This window comes from Pygocentrus nattereri, chromosome 12, assembly GCF_015220715.1.
Source record: "Pygocentrus nattereri isolate fPygNat1 chromosome 12, fPygNat1.pri, whole genome shotgun sequence".
Classification (NCBI taxonomy): Eukaryota; Metazoa; Chordata; class Actinopteri; order Characiformes; family Serrasalmidae; genus Pygocentrus; species Pygocentrus nattereri.
The window spans coordinates 15,814,854-15,836,436 of record NC_051222.1 but is presented as its reverse complement, the minus strand read 5'-3'; the positions used below and the strand labels follow the sequence as shown (position 1 = coordinate 15,836,436).

Below are 21,583 nucleotides of genomic sequence, written 5' to 3'. Positions count from 1 at the left end.
CTTCATATCATCGCTGTCCAAAAAACAACATGGTAACAACTTTGCGAAAGGCAAAAATGTCCATCATTAAGATGCAGTCATTCGACATGGTTTGATGCTAGATGCATCATTCTAGAGACAGAATCGTTCACAGTGGTGGTGATGGGAGCAAGACTGAAAAGTGTACTGCCTCTATAAGCTACATCACAAAGTTTTTACATGAAATAGTTATGAATTGCTGCATGACTGAGATCAGATTTATTCAGACAGTAATACATTTACGCAGAGTTCTGGGAGAAATCTCTTACAGCTGCTCTGTGATTTTATTTCCATCCAGATCGGTCATGACTTCCTCCCCTGAGATGATTACTGCTGTACTGTTTTCCTCAGATTAACTCCCAACAGCACTGCTGTGTCTGATCCACTCGTAGCAGCACACCACATGCCACAACGTCAGTCACTGCAGTGCTGAGAGTGATCCACTACCCAAATAATACCTGCTCTGTAGTGGTCCTGTGGGGATCCTGACCACTGAAGAACAGGATGAAAGGGGGCTGACAAAGTACACTATGCATAGAAACAATGACCAAGTTTGTAGAAATTAAAGCTCCTGCTGTAGTGATTTCATTGCCTATTATTGTCTTGTCAGTTTTATCACTGAGGAGACGTGTAATTTTCCTTTACAGACGTCTCACTCGTAAACCATTCCAATCTGAGCAGGGCTTTTCATTTACAGTAGGTTTTTACAGTAGAGGGGTGCATGCGAAGTTTAGAGTCCCCAAAGAAAACATAGTTTTTCAGATATACCACGATTTTACTGTGATCAACATCACATGTAAAAGCTCAGAAGAGACATGGAAGTTCTCTGGTGGTTTTGTGTAATAAATAAAATGGCAATATTTGTGTTGGTGATCTAGCAACTGTCACTGCCAATGCCAAGAAACAAGAGTTGGTAAATTTCTCGACAACGAATCATTTTTCATTAAAACACTGAAGAATTTTGTCTACATATTGAAGAATTAATTACACAAATAAAAACAAGCACGTTGAATTCAATATTTTATTGTGAAGACCATTTTTGGTACATTTCCTCATGTACAAAAATAAAAATTGGAAAAAAAGGCAAGCCATTCCTGCTGAGAAACAAACAGCACAGACCAGCGAGGAATGCATGCCATGCTGTTTTATGCTAGTCTATGCTGGTCTAAGGTCGGTCACGCGTGGTCATACTGGTTGACCAGCCTACAAAGCACAAGATATTCCAGTTTTGACAGAAATTCTATATTTTCTGACTACATTTAACTGAAAAATTTGCTTTACTTAGCATATTTAGATGGAAAGCTGTTCACTGAAATGAAAGTATCACCGTACAACGTTGGTGCACTAAGTCCATCAATGTCCATGAGCCTTTGCCATATATATCTCCACCTCTTCCATCTGTGCCAGCAGTTTGGTGCTGAAGGTTCTTTTGAAGCGCTCAGTGAAGGTGGTCTCGGTCTGAGTCCTCACTCTGTTGGCCCAGATCAAGGTTGTGCCAGGCTGGCAGAAATGGCGCATGGTGGCCAGCAGATCGTCCAAGAGGTTGTGCTGATGTACCACATCAGCTGCAAGGACAACATCATAATGATATGTCGCACGAGGGAAGGACCGGGATAGGTTATTGTTCCAGGACAGTGCCTCCACTTGTGGAGCGTGCTTACTGAGTCCTCTTGTGTTGCTAGACAGGTTGCTGGACAGGTTGTCAAGGACAGCTGGTTTGTCTGTTGCTGTCACCCAGGCCCCTGTTGGGAAAATTACTTTTGAGGCAGAAAATAAACATAGTTTTCCCAGTCGGTGAGTCAAGACATTGGGGGTAAGCAAGTCTACCAAAGATTTAAATAGGATTTTTATGATTCACTCTCAGTCTCAACCTTAGCTTTATGCTAAGATTTTGGATTAAAATATTTTATAAAATCCATTCATGGTCAAGGGTACTTGAGGGGGATTTTAAGGAAAATTAGTCGCCAAAGAAACATCTCAAATTTGTTCTACCATCATCAGTATTACGTATAAAAACTCAGAATGCATGTAGTTTAGTGTGGGCTCACTTGTCATTTTGAACAGTGTATACAATGGCAAATATTTGTTGTAGATATCACTGTCTATCACTGGTTCCTATCACTACCACTGTAAAGTTGTTTAGTTTCTCTAAAATTAACCATTTCACATCAAACCACTCTGGATTACGGTTTCCATCTTAACAATTGAGTAAACAAGATTTTTTTAGTGGTGTGGAATTCCCAGACAACTCCAAGATAATGTGAGTGCAATTTGCATTGCAGATCACTGTGGAATAAACTTCTGTCACTTGTTAGCTACATTAGCCTTGTAGCTCCAGTGCAAAACTAAAGAAAACATCAGACACCAACTGTCTCAGCTGGTTTATTACATTTAGGCTAAAGAGGAAGACGGTGTGTATTTGATTTGTTTTTTTCTGTTAATAACAGGTAAAAGCAAAAATTGTAAAAATATTGCAATACTTTTGTAAATAAAACACTTACCTAAGAGACTGGCCACAATAGACACCAAACCTGTACCTGCCCCAAGTTCCAATACAGCTTTACTTTTAAGATTTATCTGCTTTGGGTTGGTCTCCAGGAATTTACAGAGAGCCAAGGCCTGAAATAAGACACTTTGTTGTAATCAGAGAACATCATTACTTTCATTAATTTCACTAACTGTGTAACTTTCTCTGTAGAGTGACATCCGCAAAACTAAGTCTAGGACCAATATTCTTAGTAATTCTTCTTAATCCTGTAAAAAACACTCACTGCTGGCCGAACAGTAGGTCCATAGGGCTCAAAGCTGTCAACAATTCTTATTTCATGTCCAGCAAAGTAGTACCTCTCTTCACAAAGCTTCCTGTCCATTTCTGAGACCTTTTGGTAGACTGACCTCTTTTTTCCTATGTTACCTGAGAAGTGCAAAAAGCAAAGGTTTTCCCTCACAACCTAATTGAATTTTGACTTGTATTAGAATTAGCAGTACATGCCAAAGCATCTACTCCATGGGAAGAAATCAGTGAGCATGCAGGATCTCAAAGACTCACTGTTAATATAATCTGTCACTTCAGTTCTTGATTAATCTGTTGTCTCCTTTTCATATCCTTCATCTTTATCTGTAATTTCTGTTTCAAACTGTATATGACACCTCTTATGCTCTCTGATGCTTTTCTGAGATTCCATGAAACATTTGGCCCTGTTCTCTTCTCTATCAATTATCACTTGAATTTCTTCAGACAGTTCCTCTCCCTTAATTTCACCTCCATGTTGATTTATGACAACACCATTTCTTTCTTTAAGTTTTTGTGTCATCTCATTGTCTGCTGAGATATGATAATGAAGGTTCTCCTCTTCAGAAACGTCCTCGTTGGAGCCTTTAAACACAGTAAAATTTGTTTTTTCAGCTACAACATCTTTCCTAGTTCCCAATTCTTTGGTGGTAGCTGAGTAAATTTTCACCTCATCCAACTCTGCTATCAGTGTAGCATGGAAGGCTTTCTTGAAGTTCTCAGTGAAGACCAGATCAGATGGGTAATGGACCTCGTTAGCCCAGATCAGAGTTGTGCCCCATTGACAGAAGTATCGCATGGTAACCAGTAGCTCATCCAGGAAATCATGATGGTAGACGATGTCAGCTGCCATTACATAGTCGTAATGGTACTCAGACTGAGGGAACCTTTGCTCTTGTTCATGACCCCAGAACAGAGCTGCCACTTGAGGTTCATACCTCCGATGTTGCCTTGTGTTCCAATTCAGGTTACATCTCAGACTACCCAAAACCTCTGGTAGATCTGTAGCTGTTACGTTGGCACCTACAAGTCAATTACACTACTTAGTATTAAGTCTATAATTCACTGTCTTTGCTCTTTATGGTACAGGCACTTCCAGCTTAGCGATACTGTATAGAAGCTCACCCAGTAAAGTTGCTACAATTGAAACAAGGCCAGTGCCTGCTCCAAGCTCCAGAACTGACTTATCAAGAAGCTTGATTTTTTGGCGACCAGCTGATGAGTCCAGAAACCTACAAAGTGCCAGTGCCTGCAAGGAGCAAAATCACTAATATAGATTCATCACTGTTGTTTTGATTAAAGCTAAGAAAGTTATGTGTGTTACTTTCCCAGTAATAAATATTCAGAAAGAAACGTTTTTAAAATGGTTTGTTATGTACATGTAAAAACCTACCGCTGACCTTCTCTGAACCCCAAAGAAATCAGTGGAGTCCTCAATACTGATTTCATGACCCACAAAGTAGTGAATCTCTTTGCTCTGCTGAGGTACACTCTGTGTATGTGATCTATGGCATGCTATGCTGTCTATGACAGGTTTTCTGTCTTCCTCCAGTTTTTCTCTTTCACCTGTGGAGAGTCAAGTCACATGAATGCTAGGAAAACCACACCCTGCTGTCATTTATCTGAAAACTGAAGAATTTACATTGATTACCATGTATTGTAGCACCTGCTGTAGGTTGGAGACCCTCATAGTCTTGGGGCTGTCCATGTTTCTCTTCTTCCACATCCTGCTCCATCATCCCATCTTTTTGAAATTTTTCCAAAGCTTCATTCTTCTCTTCTTTCTCCTTGTGCTCGTTGTCCTCTTCGCAATTCTCTCCCTCCTTGTCTTCCCTGTCCTCTTCCTTTATGACCCTGTTTACAATGTTATTGTCATCTGAAGACTTATGTGTGGCCTTGTAAATCCGTACCTCATCCAACTCTGCTATCAATGTAGCATTGAAGGTTTTCATGAAGTTTTCAACAAAGACCAGATCAGATGGGTAGCGTATTTTATTGGCCCAGATGATTGTTGTGCCAGGCTGACAGAAATGATGCATGGTGACCAGAAGTTCATCTAAGAAGCCATGATGATAGACCACATCTGCTGCTAAAACATAGTCATAGTGATAACTGCACTGTGGAAAGGTTTCTTCTAACATATGACCCCACGATAGTTCCATTACTTTGGGTTCATGTCTCCGGACACTCCTGGTGTTCCGATTCAGATTGAATCTCAGATTGCTCAAAATTCCAGGCAGATCTGTGGCTGTTAAAATCGCACCTACAGACAAATCACATAATGGTAAGTTTAAGCATTAAAGCTCGGGTAGAACAGCCATCTGAACATAGGTTGACCTACCAAGCAACGTGGCCACAATTGACAGTAGACCAGTGCCTGCTCCAATCTCCAGGACTGTTTTATCTAATAGATTAATTTGCTCTTGTCCTTCTGGAGTTTCCAAGTATTTACAAAGAGCTACTGCCTGAAAAATATATATATATTATCACTACTATGGCTACACAGACAACATCTCTATATTAAGACTTGGCATTGTATCCTTATTCTCAATCAAAACTCACCGCTGGCCATATCACGGCACCATAGGAATCAATGGACTCTTCTATACTGATTTTATGATCCAAGAAGTAGTGAATCTCTTTGCCAGGCATGTAGTACATGTTGGGTTCCCAAGCCCTCCGATAAGCCGACTGCCCACTTGTCTCCAAGCAGTCTGCATCAGCCAAGAAGAGACCCCAACATGTAAATATATATCATAAAGCAACATAGTGACTATGTTTAATTTAGAAGTACTGACCTGATCTTTCCTCTGTGTGAGCATTAGAAGTAGATTTGGATTCACTATAACCCTGGGATTCCTCATCTTTCTCAGCATGTTCAGATTCCCTGTCATTTTTTCCAGCATACGTTTCTTGCTTGTCATCCTTTTTCTGAGGCCCACATACCTCATCCTCCTGTTTCTGGGGCTCATCGTCCCCTTTCTTTTGAAGCATTACATCTTCACTTTCTCTTATGTAAATATCTTTGTCCCCGGAGATACAACTATTATTGCAGTCTTTTTCATTTTGTGGTTCCTCTCCTGCTGGGTTCTGATTATCTGCAAGTTTCCCTTTGCTCTCACTCTCCTGCTTTGCTTCTTCATATTCCTGTGTTTTTACCTCTTCCTCTTTTTGTTGTGCTTCATTTCGCATTCCTTCATTACTGTAATTGTGTACTTTGTCCATCTCTTCTTTCATCATGCTTTTCATGAGGTCATCGTTTTCACCTAGTGCTCTGTGGGTTGCAGAGTAAATCCGTACCTCATCCAACTCTGCTATCAATGTAGCATTGAAGGTTTTCTTGAAGTTTTCAACAAAGACCAGATCAGATGGGTAGCGTATTTTATTGGCCCAGATGATTGTTGTGCCAGGCTGACAGAAATGATGCATGGTGACCAGAAGTTCATCTAAGAAGCCATGATGATAGACCACATCTGCTGCTAAAACATAGTCATAGTGATAACTGCACTGTGGAAAGGTTTCTTCTAACATATGACCCCACGATAGTTCCATTACTTTGGGTTCATGTCTCCGGACACTCCTGGTGTTCCGATTCAGATTGAATCTCAGATTGCTCAAAATTCCAGGCAGATCTGTGGCTGTTAATCTGGCACCTGCAGACAATTTACACAATTTGTTAAGGGTATGGCATTTTGCTTTACATAGAATGCTTTAGTAATTATCTAAGCATTGTTTGACCTACCAAGTAACGTGGCAGCAACTGACAGTAGACCAGTGCCTGCTCCAATCTCCAGAACTGACTTATCCAGTAGATTAATTTGTTGTTGACCTGCTGGTGTTTCCAGGAATTTACAAAGAGCTACCGCCTGAAAAAAAGCAAATGCTAATGATTGTCATCACCAATATGTTTACAAAAATTCCCTTTCTCGCTATCAGAAACTGGCATGTAAGTGGCAAGTGAATGGCAATTGAATTCAGTTCAATCACTGGTTTCCTTGTTCTCAATTAAAACTCACCGCTGGCCATATCATGGCACCATAAGAATCAATAGATTCCTCTATAGTTATTTTGTGACCCAAGAAGTAATGAATCTCTTTGCCAGGCATGTAGTACATGTTGGGTTCCCAAGCCCTCCGATAAGCCAACTGTCCATTTGTCTCCAAACAATCTGAAAAGTGACCCATAAATGTATAAAAATATAGCAACATAGTATCACTTTTTATCTAATATTACAGACCTGATATTTCCCCTGTATAAGCATTAGAAGTTGATTCTTGTGATTCTTCATCTTTCTTCATACCTGCAGATTCTCTGACTTTTTCATCTATGTACTTCTCTTGCTCATTCTTCTCCTTTTCAGGCTCACAATCCTCATCCTCCACTTTCTGTTCAAATGCTGCATCTTCACTTTGTCTCTCTTTTCTGTCAAGTTCCATGTTCTTGACAGAACCATTGTTGAAGTCTTTTTCATTTCGACTTTCCTCTCCTGCAGGGTTCTGTTTATTTGCATGGCTTCGTTGGCTTTCAGTCTCTTCCTTTGCTTCTTTGTATTCATGTGTTCTCAGCTTTTCCTGCTCATTTCTCTTTGTTTCATTTCTGTAATTGTGCCCATTTTCCATCTCTTCTTTTTTGTTTATGCTTTCCGTATGGTCATCTTCCTCATCTAGTTGTCTGTTGGCTGCCAAGTAAATCCTTACCTCATCCAACTCTGTTAGCAGTGTGACATTAAAGGCTTTCTTGAAGTTCTCAACGAAGACCAAATCAGACGGGTAACGAACTTTGTTGGCCCAGATCAGAGTTGTGCCCGGTTGACAGAAATACTGCATGGTAAGCAGCAGCTCATCCAGGAAACCATGATGGTATACCACGTCAGCAGCCAGTACATAGTCGTAATGGTACTCTGAGTGAGGGAAACTTTGCTCAAGTTCATGACCCCAGGACAGCGCAGCCACTCGAGGTTCATGCCTCCTATGACCTCTTGTGTTCCGATTCAAGTTACATCTCAGGTTACCCAAGAGATCTGGCAGATCTGTAGCTGTTAATTTGGCACCTATGAACCAGTAACACTATTTTAATAATGTTTACAGTTTGATTTAATTTTTAAATAGACAGCTTCATAACTAGACATACCCAACAATATTGCAGCTACAGACAGCAGACCAGTGCCTGCCCCAAGTTCTAGAGTTTCTTGGTCAAGTAGATTGATCTGCTCTTGGCTTGTTTCCAGGAATTTGCATAGGGCCACTGCCTGCACGGAAAGATAAGCAAACTTACTGTGATTGTTTGGCTCATTTTGATCAGTTACTGCATTACAAGAGTTTCAAGAAAAATCTCATAACTACAAATGAAGTTGATCATCCGAGCTATGTTTGGTGTCTTGGTGAAGTTTGCTTCATTTTTGCACTGGAGATATAAGGTTAATGTAATGGAAGCAAATATCCAACTAATTAGTATTGTGCAAAATTTCAGACAGGTTTCAAGATGGTAGCTACCATTGTTTTTAGCTCTACTGTATGTTTTTGTCCAATTTTATACATTATAATGAGTCACACAGTGCCATCAACTTGGCAGTTTGAGGCAAGGCATGCAGTTACCACACTGGTAATTGGTATGTTATTAACTTCCAGAAGTCAACTTCAGACACCACTATGCCTTGGCTGATCAAGTACTTTTTATACAATCACCGGCCACTTTAATGTTCAATTGCTTGTTAACACAAATAGCTAATCAGCCAATCACAGGGCCTCAACTCAATGCATTTAGGCATGTAGAGGTGGTCAAGACAACTTGCTGAAGTGCAGACCGAGGATCAGAATGGGGGAAGAGAGGGGATTTAAGTGACTTTGAACGTGGCGTGGTTGTTGGTGCCAGACGGGCTGGTCTGAGTATTTCAGAAACTGCTGATCTACTGGGATTTCCAGTGAGCGGCAGTTGTGTGGACGACAATGCCTTGTTGATGTGAGAGGTCAGAGGAGAATGGGCAGACTGGTTCGAGATGAAAGGCAACAGTAACTCAAATAACCAACCAAAATCTCTGAGGAACGTTTCCAACACCTTGTTGAAAGTATGTCACGAAGAATTAAGGCAGTTCAGAAGGCAAAAAGGGGTCCAACCTTTTACTAGCAAGGTGTACCTAATAAAGTGGCCTGTGAGTGTATATTACATTTTTTGATTAATTATTTCTTTAAAGTAAGAACTCACTGCAGGCCATATCATGCCACCATAGGAATCAATTGATTCTTGAATAGTAATTTGGTGACCCATAAAGTAGTGAATCTCTTTATTTAGTCTATAGTAGACACTGGGTGCCCAGGATCTTTGGTAGATGGCCTGTGCATTGTTCTCTGAGTCATATGATTCTGTTGAAAAAAAGATCATTTTCTTAAACAGTTAAGAATTTATGTAACAAGTATCTGTCACAAAAGTATAATTTGTCACAAACTGTGTACTGACCAGACTTCTCCTCGATTTCTAATTCAAGGGAAGGCTGCTCATCTTCATTTTTCTTTAACTCAGCTTCACAGTTATTATCATTTGTCTCTCCAGTTTTTCTATTTTCCCTTATTATTTGATCTTTGTCCTGTTTCTCGCCATTGGAGACACCCCCAAGGTTAACATCTTCAGTAGTCTCTGACTCCTCCTCCTCCTTCCTCTCCTCCTCCTCCTCCTTCTCTCTCTCCTCTTCTTTTTGCTGCACTTCATCTTCTGACACCATTACTGAGACCTGAGGCTCTTTTGTGGTGGCTGAGTAAATTTTAACCTCCCCTGTGTCTGCAAGTAATGTGGTATTGAAAGACATCTTAAAGTTCTCCAAAAATGCCAGATCGGATCCGAAGCGGATCTTATTGCACCAGATGAGGGTCGTGCCTGGTTGGCAGAAATGCCGCATGGTAACCAGCAGCTCTTCTAAGAAGTCATGGTGGTAGACCACGTCAGCGGCCAAAACATAGTCATATCGATAAACAGAACGAGGAAAGGTTTGTTCCAGTCCGTAGCCCCAAGAAAGCTCTGCTACTTGGGGTTTATATCTGCAGCAGCCCCTTGTGTTTCTGGACAAATTGCTTCTCAGGTTCCCTAGGGCTTCAGGAAGGTCACTAGCTGTTACCCAAGCACCTGTAGAGAGCCCACTTTTTATCATCACATCATTTTAATCTGTAGCTCAAGTATACGAACACATTTATTTATGGCAAAAATGAATTGAAACGAGAATTATATCACTCACCCAGCAGGCTGGCCACAATGGACACTAGGCCAGTCCCTGCTCCAATTTCTAACACTGCTTTGTCCAGAAGATTAACTGTCCCTCGGTTCATGTCCAGATACTGACAGAGAGCCAATGTCTGTGTTGTTTGAAAATAACTATAATTACAAAGTATGTTTCTCTGGCAGCAGCTCTGTTTATCTGCATTGTCTTAATCAACTCCAGGCCTCTAGTATGAATGCAATGTGACATGATTTCAAGGCAAATGCATGGATAAAATTTGTGCCTGGACTACTTTAAATTATCAGGTATTTATGAAGTGAAATAGCTGAACTAGGTTTGCCAAATCCTAAAGTGTGCAGTGCAAGTTTTCAAGATGGTCATTAGGAAACACTGGAATAGAAATAGAGTTGACAGATTATTTCACACACTATATTTTATGCATGCTCGATGTGATGCCTCACCGCTGGCCATATGGTGCCGCCATAAGAATCAAGAGACTCCCAGATACTGATTTCATGACCGGCAAAGTAATGAATCTCCTTGTCAACTTTAATGTAGAAACTTGGTTGCCAGAGTTTCTGATGTACTTCTGAGTCATAAGACAAGACAAGAATAGAACTGTTAATTAACACTGGCACAAATATATGAGCTGTTTTGCCAAAATTCTTCATCTTGTTTTGCTAGCCATGAATATACCAACCGTCTTGCTTTTCATTTTCTTCTTTTTCATCCTCAGTTGCCATGCTGTCCTCTTTCACACCCATCTCTGTGCACACTCTGTCCATAACAATATCTTCGCACTAGTAGAGTATAACATTTCAATGATAAATTAATAAGAAAGCTGATGTATTCAATAAATTAGAATTTGCATATATTTTTACTTGATCAGATCTATGCACACTTTATAGTTTATTTATTATACTTACTACTAAATTGTTAGTAATATTTATGAAAGTCGTGATGCATGCAAGAAAAACATCATCAATACGTACATTCTAAATATTTGTAGGCTCAAATTGTTCTGTTTAATCATCTATCTATAAAGAACACCAAAATGTATGAAAAAAATATGAGGAGGAATATTAAATTCAACCTCAGTGTGTAATATGCCGCATTAGACTGCACTTATAAATATAAAGATCTTAAACTCATCAACAAAAGCAGCCAGACATGACAACAGCAGCTAAACTCCAAATTACTTCAAGAATCCCCTCAGAAATATTTAAGTCTACCTGATTCCTGTCCTCCAAAGGAGGGGTCACCCATGCCACACCTGCAAGTGTAAGCAGTGTACGCACCTTTGGTCAGTGCTTCTCCAGAAACATCCAGGTAATGGTGCTCCAACTGCATCTTCAGGCTTCCTTTAGGCAAGGTTATAGAGAAATAGCATCATGCAAGACACTCCCAACATCACACCGAGCCTGGCTTATATTTAGAAATGGACACATGAAACAGGCATGCATGAAGACATCCACACAAATGGAAAAAAGAGAGACAGGAGATATTAAGAAGAACAGGAGAGTGCTTCTATTTCAGGAAAGTGTGTCATGATTCTGCTGGTACGACTATCATGATAAATATTATCGAGGCTCAAGCAGGATGATGGCAAATCTCAGTGATAGATGAAGAGATTGTGTCCAGAAATGAGTGCTGTGTCGGTGCTGCACTGTCCTGCCTGTTTACTGTGTCTAATGTCTGTTGAATTTATCGTATTTATTGTTTGTAGTTCAATTTTTTGTTGCACATGATGTCTGCACGTTTATACTTTGTACCCTTTTGTTCCTTGTTGGTCCGTGATGTTCCTGGAGGAACGTAATTTCACTCCACTGTGTACTTGTACATAGATGGAATGACAATAAAAGCCTCTTGACTTGACTTGATGTGGTTTAGATCACAGCAGGTCTATTATAATACTCTGTAGCATGGAAATGTGTCAACAATGTGTTTTTTTTATGTTATATGCATTAAGAAGAAGGTTTTAGATGTAAACTTTAATCTTCGTTTTCCCAGATGTTTTATCAGATCATTAAAAAAACCAAGGGAGCAAATGCACACTAGTTTTGAACAGACTGATAAGCAGAGGAACACAAAACAAGTATGTTTTCAGTTTTATCTTTCAGAGGGAGAAATGAGTAAACATGTTTTCTGTTACATCTGTTCATGTCTTAAGGTCATTCATGAGGTCAGCACCTTTGATTTAAGATTGTTTTGGTGGGCAACTTTGAAGTTGACTTGGTCCACATATAATAAAACTTTTCAGTGCTTTTATTTTTATGCTCTGCAGAATTGTTATGTGATTAATTGATTCTGCAGAAGGGAAACCCAATAGGATGGACATTCCTTTCCCTTTTAGACCATTTGGAAATCTTGGGTAGCCCTGACCCTTGACCCTGACCTCCCACTCTAAATTTTCTCTTCATCATCTCCTGTTTCCCTCACGGTGAACACGTCCCACAAAGCTGGCAGCTGATTTAACTGCCCTGTCTTGTTGAGCTGGGTGGTATGTGGGGGGCCTTGCAGAGGTGACATCATTTCTAGCCTTGCATGCCACTCTGTTGGCATGCCACTGTTTTGGCAAGCTCAAAATTCTGGCGAAATCTCTTTGTGTTGGGATACATCCCATCTGGAAACATAACATTGGACGTGTATTTTTTTTAATATATAGTTTATATACTTGATATACTTGAGTATGGGGAAACATTACACATAGCAATATACCATGCAAACATAAATGTATGTTAATGTATTTATCAAATACATTTTTATAAATGCATCAAAATCGCCAAATGCACTTAACTCTTTGGATGCCTTTTGAAATGGATTTGTATTCCAGTATCTTCATATTTAGTATTAGCAATAAAACCTTTATTATGGCAAAAGCAAGCGTTGTAGGCATTGAAACACTGTGAAAAAGTAGTTTTGATTTGCTATCTTGTTTTTTATTTGTTGAAATACGTTTTGTGTGAGCAACATTTTGCCCATTTTTGTATTTCGTAAAAATACACATTTGGAATGTATTTTTTTTTTCCATATGGGATCAATCTGGATGTTGAAGTGAATTGGTGTACATTGAGTTTAGCATTCATAGAGTCTTCTTCTCCTTCTTGCTTGTCTCTGTGTGCGGTGCTCTGTTTATGCCTGCGCATGCATATATGCAGAGTGCAGCGCAGTCAGCAGGATTCTGTTGCCTCCATTAATGTCGTGATGTATCACATGGCCCCCCCTTACTAAATCATTAGGATTCCTTTCAATGCATCCATTTAGTCTGACAGCAATGGCCTTGTTTTTAAACCTATTAACCAGATGTTTTATGAGTCACAGCCATAGGCAGTGCTGTTAAAAATAAATAAACATTAAATAAGACTTTTATTCCTGAATGTAGGTTAAACACGTCCCTGGTTTAGCATGCAATACAGCACATCTGTGATAGCTTAGAAAATTAATTACTAATGTCCACAAAGCTGTTTCCTTAGTTCAGTGTCAGTCAGACAAACAGTTCAGACATAAAAGAGACAGAGCCGTTGTAGTTTTGTCTAATTTTGCTACCTGTGAGAAGTGTGCTCTACTAGAAAGTTACCCGGAAATTTAAATTGACCCTTTTATTTTATATAACCATGATTAATCATATAATTTAAAAGCTAATATTCTTGCTTTCCTGTTCCATTAAAATGTGATGACTTTTGCCTACATCTAAAATTTCTTCTGATCTCTTTAGGTCTCCAATAAAAAGCAGACACACACAAATAATACTGACAGGAAATATCACGTTTCAACTTCTACCACCTATCATATTTAGAAACACCCATATATATATATATATATATATATATATATATATATATATATATATTACTGTCCTCAGAAAATAACACACAGCCATTAAAGTCGAAATAGCTGGCAACACAAGTGAGTCCACCTCACAGTGAACATGTCCAAATTGTGCACAAAGTGTCAATATTTTGTGTGACCACCATTATTATCTAGTACTGCCTTAACCCTCTTGGGCATGGAATTCAGCAGAGCTGCACAGGTTGCTACTGGGATCCTCTTCCACTCCTCCATGATGACATCATGGAGCAGTTGTCATCTTGGAGGTGTGTTTGGGGTCGTTATCAAGTTGGACACTATCTGAGCCAAAAAGTTTATCTTGGTCTCGTCAGACCACAGGACAATGTTCCAGTAATCCATATTCTTGGACTGCTTGTCTTCAACAAACTGCAAGCTTTCTTGTGCGTCAGCTTCAGAAGAAGCTTCCTTTTGGGACGACGGCCATGCAGACTGAGTTGATGCATTGTGCAATGTATGGTCTGAGCGCTGACCTCCCACTTCTTCAACCTCTGCAGCAATGCTGGCAGCACTCATGCATCTATTTTTTGAAGCCAACCGCTGGATATGATGCTGAACACGTGGACTCAACCCTGGTGAGGTCTGTTCCAAAGTGGAACCTGTCCTGGAAAACTGCTGTATGACCCTGGCCACCATGCTTTAACTCAGTTTCAGGGTGTTAGCAATCTTCTTATAGCCTAGGCCGTCTTTGTGGAGAGCAACAATTCTATTTCACATCCTCAGAGAGTTCTTTGACATGAGGTGCCATGTTGAATATCCAGTGGCCACTATAAGTGAATTGTACACAAAACATCAAATTAAACAGCCCAGCTCCCCATTCACACCTGGAACCTTGTAACTCTTATGAGTCACATGACACCAGGAGGGACAACCACACAACTGGGCACAATCTGGACATGTTCACTGTGAGGTGAACTCACTTGTGTTGCCAGCTATGTAGACATTAATGGCTGTGTGTTTAATTGCTTTCAGAGGACAGTAAAAAAAATAAATACACAGCAGAAATGATCACATCTAAAAAGTCAATTTTATTACAAAATATTCTGTCTTGTATTACAGAAAAACTACTACAAATCTTGTAAAAAAAAAGTTTTGGCTGTAGCGTTAAAACAATTGATGGCATATAAAAGAATGGGAAAAGTTTTATAATTAGCTGTCATTTAAAGTGTGTATGATTGCAAATTTGCACTTGCATTTTGTAATAAATTACAGTTGATGACACAATGACAAAGTACTTCTTAATTGAATGTATATTTTTGCTGTGATGGTGTATTGGTGGTCAGACATAGCGTTTAATAAAAATACAGCAACAAATATAATTATTAAAATTATACACACAGTGCTCTCCACATATACTGGCATCCCTGGTACACATGAGCAAAACATGCTTTAAAAAAAACATTCTTTATTACGTTATTAACAAAAATCTAACCTTTATTTGAAATTTGAAAAAAAAAAAACTGAAATCTTACTAAGAAACAAATATTTTTCTCAGATGTGTGTACCACAGCCTTCCTTTGCATATATAACAGCTCTGAGTCTCTCCTATAATGTTTATATAATGAGACTGGAGAACACGTGACAAAAGTTTTGAGACCAGTCTTCCATACAGAACCTCTCCAGATCCTTCAGATTCTGAGGTCCACACTGTGGACTCCCTTCTTTAGCTCGTCCCACAGGGTCAGGAGACTGAGGTGGCCATGGCAAAACCTTGATTCTGTGCTCAGTGAACCATTCTGTGTTGATTTTGAGGTGTATTTTGGATCATTGTCCTGCTGGAGGATCCAACCATGGCCAAATGAAAACTTCCTGGCTGAGGCAGTCATGTTTTGACTTGTTACCTGCTTGTACATCATGGAGTCCATGACACACCAACGTTTCAACTGTTTACTCATTTTCTTGTAGCCATTTCCTGATCTGTGCAGCTCAACAACAAGCTCAACACATCACTGTTGTATGTTCTGGTCTTTCTCATAGTGATGGATGACTGAGGGAATTTGGCCTGTTTGTCACCTCATATTTATTCCCCATAAATTAAATGGTCATGACTGACCACTTAAGTGTTTATGATTGCTTAAGTAAACTTTAATACATAAAATATGAATGGAATATATTTAAGTCAGATTTCACTAATAAGAATGGTGGTTCACTAATTTCATATTCAAATTGTCTGCTAATCCTAAATGTTATACTTTTGCTACTCGCAGATACGTAATATTTGGAACATTTTTCTCAATAAATGAATGACCAAGTCTCATATTTTTGTCTCATTTGTTTAATTTGGTTTTCTTTACCTACTATTAGGACGTGAGTGAAAATCTGATGAAGTTTTAGGTCACATTTATGCAGGAATATAGAAAGTTCTAAAGGGTTCGCAAACTTTTAAGCACCACTGTAGATTTGAGAAAAAATATTTGCTTCATGATAAGATTTAAGTCTTTTGTTTCAAATGCTGTACAAAGGTTAATTTTTAAAAATATGTTGAATAAAAGATCAAAGGGATAAGTAATACCGAATGTTTTTCTAGCTCACTTTGCTCGTTTGTTGGGTGTCAATAATTGTGAAGGCAACATTTACATATATATGGTGGAGTCTGAGACGACCTTGAAAATGTGGTATGTAACCATTCAACACTTCTACTTTTCAGCCAAACTGTTATACTGAGAATAATATTTGTAATGAACAACTCTGGAAACAATCACTGGAATTGACACCGGAAACATAGTTTCTTTAGCTGCTAACTGAGAGTTTACAATTCAAAGTTAGAAACATGCCTACAGTTAATTTAATCCAACAGCTGGCATGCCAGTATTTTAACGTTTTAAAAGAAAAGCTGCATTTTTATCCCAAAAAAAAAAAAAAAAAGAAAAAATTATTTTTCCTCACAGAGACCAGTTTGGTCTGCTATCAATGTCAAAATTGTTAGCATTCTGGTGACATACAGTCCTGACTAAAACAGCTAAATGTCCACACACAATAAATCCAGGACAGTTTCACCCTCAGTTCTATGCTGCAGCCCCAGACTGACTCTGTGAGACTTTCTTTTGCGCTCTGTACAACTTAATTCGCAGACTGGGCAGGTCATAGAGCTCTTCCAAGTGGAAGCGGGTTTGAAATCTGTCCACAAAGCTGTTCTCAGGCTCCAGCCTGAACCTCATTGCCCACAGGATCACAGTGTCCTGCGAGCACAGGTGTTCAAACGTCTCCATCAGTTCATCGAGGTAAGGATGAGCATACACCACATCAGCTGCCATAATGTAGTCGTAGTGACAGGAGGCATGGGGGAAGCGCTCTTCCAGCTGCTGCCCCCAGCTGAGCTCCATCACCTGGGTCTCATAGCGACAGTGCCCCCTGGTGTTACGGCTAACGTTGTACCGCAGGTTACTCAGAACATCGGGAAGGTCTGTGGACGTCACTTTTGCACCTGTAGGTTATGAAGGATATTGCACACTGACTCTATGACAAATGATATCAATGCAGCATGAGATCAGCGCACAAATGGTCAAAGCACATCAGGATGTGATCATGCTCACCTAGAAGGCTGCATACTATAGTGACAAGGCCAGTTCCAGCTCCAATCTCGATGACGTTCTTGTCCACAAGGTTGTACTTTTCCCGATGAGTGTCAAGGAAATGACACAAAACCATGGCCTTGTTCAGAAAAATATCAGGGGGATTGTTCAGTTATGGGCACATGTTATTGTATATTTTGACAATGACACAATTTTTGTAATTTTGCCTCTTTGCACCACCACAATTGATTGGAAATCAAGTAGCCAAGATGTGATTCGAATATAGAAAATAGGCTATCGCATTAACTGTTAAACATTTACAGGCAACTTTTACATAGTCCCTCAATTTACACTGGCTCAATAGTAACTGGACAGTTGACTGCTGAGCAGTTTCATAGCCGGGTGTGGACAGTACCCTGGAGTCTGGAGTTGACTCTAAGTGTTATATGCATTTGGTAGCTGTTTATGGGAAATCTGAAACTGAGCTCCAAAGAGGTGTCCATGCAATTGATGGGGGGCATCATTTGGCTAATAAAACTAAACAAACCTACCAGAGAGATAGCAGAAACTTTAAGAGTGGCCTAATCAACAATTTGGTACATTCTTAAAAAGAAGGAATGCACTGGTGAGCTCAGCAGCACCAAAAGGCCTGAAAGACCACAAAAGCCAACTAAAGCCAATGATCGCAGAATTCTTGCCATGATGAAGAAAAAACCCTCACAAGTCAGTGACATTCTAGAGGAGGTTGGCATGTCATTGTTAAAGTCTACAATCAAGAGATGTTTTCATGAATGCAAATACAAAGGGTTTACCTCAAGATGAAACCACTCAGGAACAGAAAGGCCAGATTAGACATTGCTAGAAAACCTCTAAAAAACCTGCCCAGTTCTGGAACAAGATTAGCTTATGATCCCAAACATATCACATCATCTATCAAACATGGTGGAGGCAGTGTTATGGGATGGGCATGTATGGCTGCCAATGGAACTGGGTCAGTGGTGTTTATTGATAATGTGGCTGCTGATAAAAATAGGAAGATGAATTCTGAGGTGTACAGAGCTATACTTCATGCTCAAATTCAGTCAAATGCTAGAGGCAGAAAGATCCGCAAACAAGCAGCAACTGAAGGCAGCTGCAATAAAGACCTGGCAAAGAATCTCAGTGGAGGAACTCAGCATTTGGTTATGTCCATGAATTCCAGACTTCAGGCAGTCAATGATTGCAAAAGATCTGCTTTATAATTATGTTAGTTTGTCCAGTTACGTTTGAGCCTGTGAAAATGGAGGGACTGTGTAAAAAATGTTAAACTTCTTGAATTAAAACTGACAGTCTACACATCAATCACATCTTGACTGCTTCATTTCAAGTCCGGTGTGAAAGTGTACAGAGGCAAAATTACGACTGCAGCATACAAAACATATTTTCACTGTCCAAATACTTACGGACCTGAGTGTATGTCATAACCAACTGACATTTCTTACTACTTGAAGAAAGTACTGGGCAAGTACTGAACTTGCTACCTCAAATGTAAAATGTATATGTAAATGAAGTTAAGTGGGTGATTTCTGAGCTAATGTTCTCAAATAGTGTTGCATCTGGTGATGACGCGGTAAATGAGGAGTAAATATTCAAATCATGTTTATAGCCATCAAACTGCGTTGTGTGCTTCCCTCCTTTCCACTGTAATGAGTGTTGGGTGTGGTTAAAAATTTTCCAGTATCGATACCCACATGGCCCCCATTAGGGGGGTCACAAGAGGAAAGCTTTCAGGGGCCATGCCATTGAGGGGGATGGAGGCAGGGTGTCAAAACTAGTGTTGCAAGCACAACAGTTGAAGTAAATATGTTTCCTAAACATTAATTTAAACTGTGTAGACCCATTATATGAACCAACTTCTGTACCAACTACAGCAAAGAATATTTTCTAAAAAATCATAACGTTATTAGTGATTGAGGGGCTAGAAGTGGATCTTTTTACTGACAGTAAGAGATTAAAGACAAACCAAGAACATCTGACATTCACCTGATGTTCTGACATCCACAACATGCATACAGAGTGTACTTTAGACAGCCAATCAACAGGTTGGTACCACATTTTGACACCCAGCCTTAATTGTAACCACATAAAAACTGTTCAGTTGTTGGAGCAAATCATATTGCTCAAAAATCATGTGATGACAATGACAGCAGTCATTCTAGTTATTGTGGGGAAACAAAGCATTTCTGGACTTTATTATAGAGAAGCGAGAAGGTTTGCACATTCAATGAATTTCTTCACACTTTTCCACAGAAATAAGGAGTATGAAAATGTCATTAATGAGACGAGAGAAAGGCGCAAAAGAACTGCTTTTCAAAAAACGTTTGAATAGTCTTGTGCCCGAAACGAGACTTACTGAAGGCCACAGCACAGCACCGTAACAGTCAGTCGACTCCTTGATTTTAATCTCCAGGTCAGCGAAAGTGTATCCCTCCCAGGCCTCAGTCTTGATCAGGGATGGACGGAAGTGCCTCTTCATGATAGCTGTGGCCAGCTCAGCATCGGGAGCTTCATCTGTAGCAGTGAACAGTGAGAATATGACCGACTTTGTCTGAATTTGAACGAAAGTTAAACAGGCCTCACGAAGAGATCACATCATTTGTAATTACAATTACAGACTGTAGTCCATCTGTTTCTCTCCATGCCTTGTTTGCCCTCTTTTACCCTGTTCTTCAATAATCACCACAGAGCAGGTGCTATTTAGGTGGTGGCTCCTTCTCAGCACTGCAGTAACACTGATGTGCTGGTGTGTTAGTGTGTGTTGTGCTGGTACGAGTGGATCAGACACAGCAGTGCTGTTAAAAGCACAGACTGGACTCAGTTTGGCCTAAATGTGGTTCAAAGACTTGAAAGGTTTAAGTGCTGATGATCACAGCAAGGTGAAAAAGGGAGATAAAAGGTAGCACTTCCAGAAATATTGTCACAAATGTAATCATTTATCACATTCCTTCAGCTGATATCAATCATAAATCATAAAGGAGCGTAGTCAAACACTGAGCTAACTGACAACTAGAACATTTGGCCTGTTGCTACTGTTGTTATGTTCTATTATTACCCAGTGATGACTGAGCTTCTTCAAGCAATAACAGCTGTGGGATTATGTAAGCAGTAAGACAGAGGCTCTATAATATGTGTACTGTTATTATAGCTTTACTGACTTCATTCAGGCCATTGAAAAGGTTGAGAAAGCTTTTCCATGCAGACTCTAGACCTTGAATCCACATTTGCCTGAAGTTTGCAGTTGTTTTTTGCCAGGCTCCCTCTAAGAATGTGGTTTTATTATTGAATGATCAATATTGTCCCATTGGTTATTTCAGTAAATTAAAGAGTACACTCAGGAACAATAAAGCATATTTCGCATATGTTCACAACTTTGGTGAGAACATTTAGTCTGTTTACTGCATTAAACACTGCAAATCACATTTCAATCTTCAGCCAGAAGAGAGCTGCTAATTATCCTATCTGAGTTAACACCAAACAGCATTGGGTGTTTCTTTAGTCAACATCACGGCAAAGAAAGAAATGGTTCTTTTGTCACCCACCCTTAGCTTCACTCTCCTCTGCAGGGTCCCGTTCCATGGCTGGATGCAACCTATGTGTTTTGGGATGAAGATAGCCAGGGCTCAAAATGTCTCCACTCTCTCTGTCCAGACTGGAGTGACAGACTTCCAATAAGATGGCGTTTCAGAAGACTAGAGGCAGCCAGAGAAACGGGGCCAAGTAGATACTGAAGACCAGAAATACAACCTGACTGCTATGTCAATCATCTCAAGCACACACACACACACACATACACACACCTGCTGTGTTAAAAGTATCACATACATGATCTAGAGTGTATCTCCACAGACAGAAACCTTAGAACTGAATCCTAGATCGAGTAAAGAAAACAATAGCTCCCGGGGCGAGATACAGATAACATTAAATCTTCAGGCCTGGAGTGGGTGGGATATTATGGCCTTAGATGGTCCTGCTCTGTGCAGGTTTTTAATAGACCTCTGTGCAGGCTCAGTGGACCCACTGTGGAGAGGGGTGGTCTGCTTTGTAAATTAGGTGTGCCTGACTTGTCTTAATATATCTAAGCCATTAAACTAATGTTGAAAGGTCCACAGTGATGAATTGTGCTGAATTCATTCTCAGATAAAGGTTAACATCATGATTGAAATGTGTTTATGC

The 21,583-nt window shown here is 39.8% G+C and overlaps 2 protein-coding genes across 3 annotated transcripts; both read right to left on the bottom strand.

Annotated features, from left to right (window-relative positions):
• Nucleotides 1-1,025: 1,025 nt before the first annotated feature.
• Nucleotides 1,026-11,385, bottom strand: LOC108429838. 2 transcript variants are annotated; one of them, XM_017701876.2, is made up of 15 exons: nt 11,312-11,385; nt 10,714-10,813; nt 10,475-10,602; nt 7,940-8,057; nt 7,110-7,859; nt 6,826-6,977; nt 6,552-6,675; nt 5,608-6,462; nt 5,372-5,523; nt 5,151-5,274; nt 4,461-5,072; nt 4,203-4,375; nt 3,935-4,058; nt 3,480-3,832; nt 3,072-3,394 (listed from the first exon to the last, which is right to left on the bottom strand). In XM_017701876.2, the coding sequence occupies exons 2-15, from the start codon at nt 10,796-10,798 to the stop codon at nt 3,329-3,331; spliced, it is 3,816 nt and encodes a 1,271-aa protein (XP_017557365.1). In that variant the 5' UTR covers nt 10,799-10,813; nt 11,312-11,385; the 3' UTR covers nt 3,072-3,328. The 2 variants fall into 2 exon arrangements, with proteins under 2 accessions (XP_017557367.1, XP_017557365.1); XM_017701878.2 differs by lacking the exons at nt 3,072-3,394; nt 3,480-3,832; nt 3,935-4,058; nt 4,203-4,375 and adding exons at nt 1,026-1,760; nt 2,520-2,637; nt 2,790-2,932.
• Nucleotides 11,386-16,113: 4,728 nt separating this feature from the next.
• mettl21e (methyltransferase like 21e) lies at nt 16,114-21,277 on the bottom strand. Its single transcript, XM_017701879.1, has 4 exons — nt 20,950-21,277; nt 19,764-19,921; nt 17,393-17,510; nt 16,114-17,283 (listed from the first exon to the last, which is right to left on the bottom strand). Exons 1-4 carry the CDS (start codon nt 20,984-20,986, stop codon nt 16,865-16,867), a joined length of 732 nt encoding a protein of 243 aa, XP_017557368.1. The 5' UTR covers nt 20,987-21,277; the 3' UTR covers nt 16,114-16,864.
• Nucleotides 21,278-21,583: the final 306 nt, after the last annotated feature.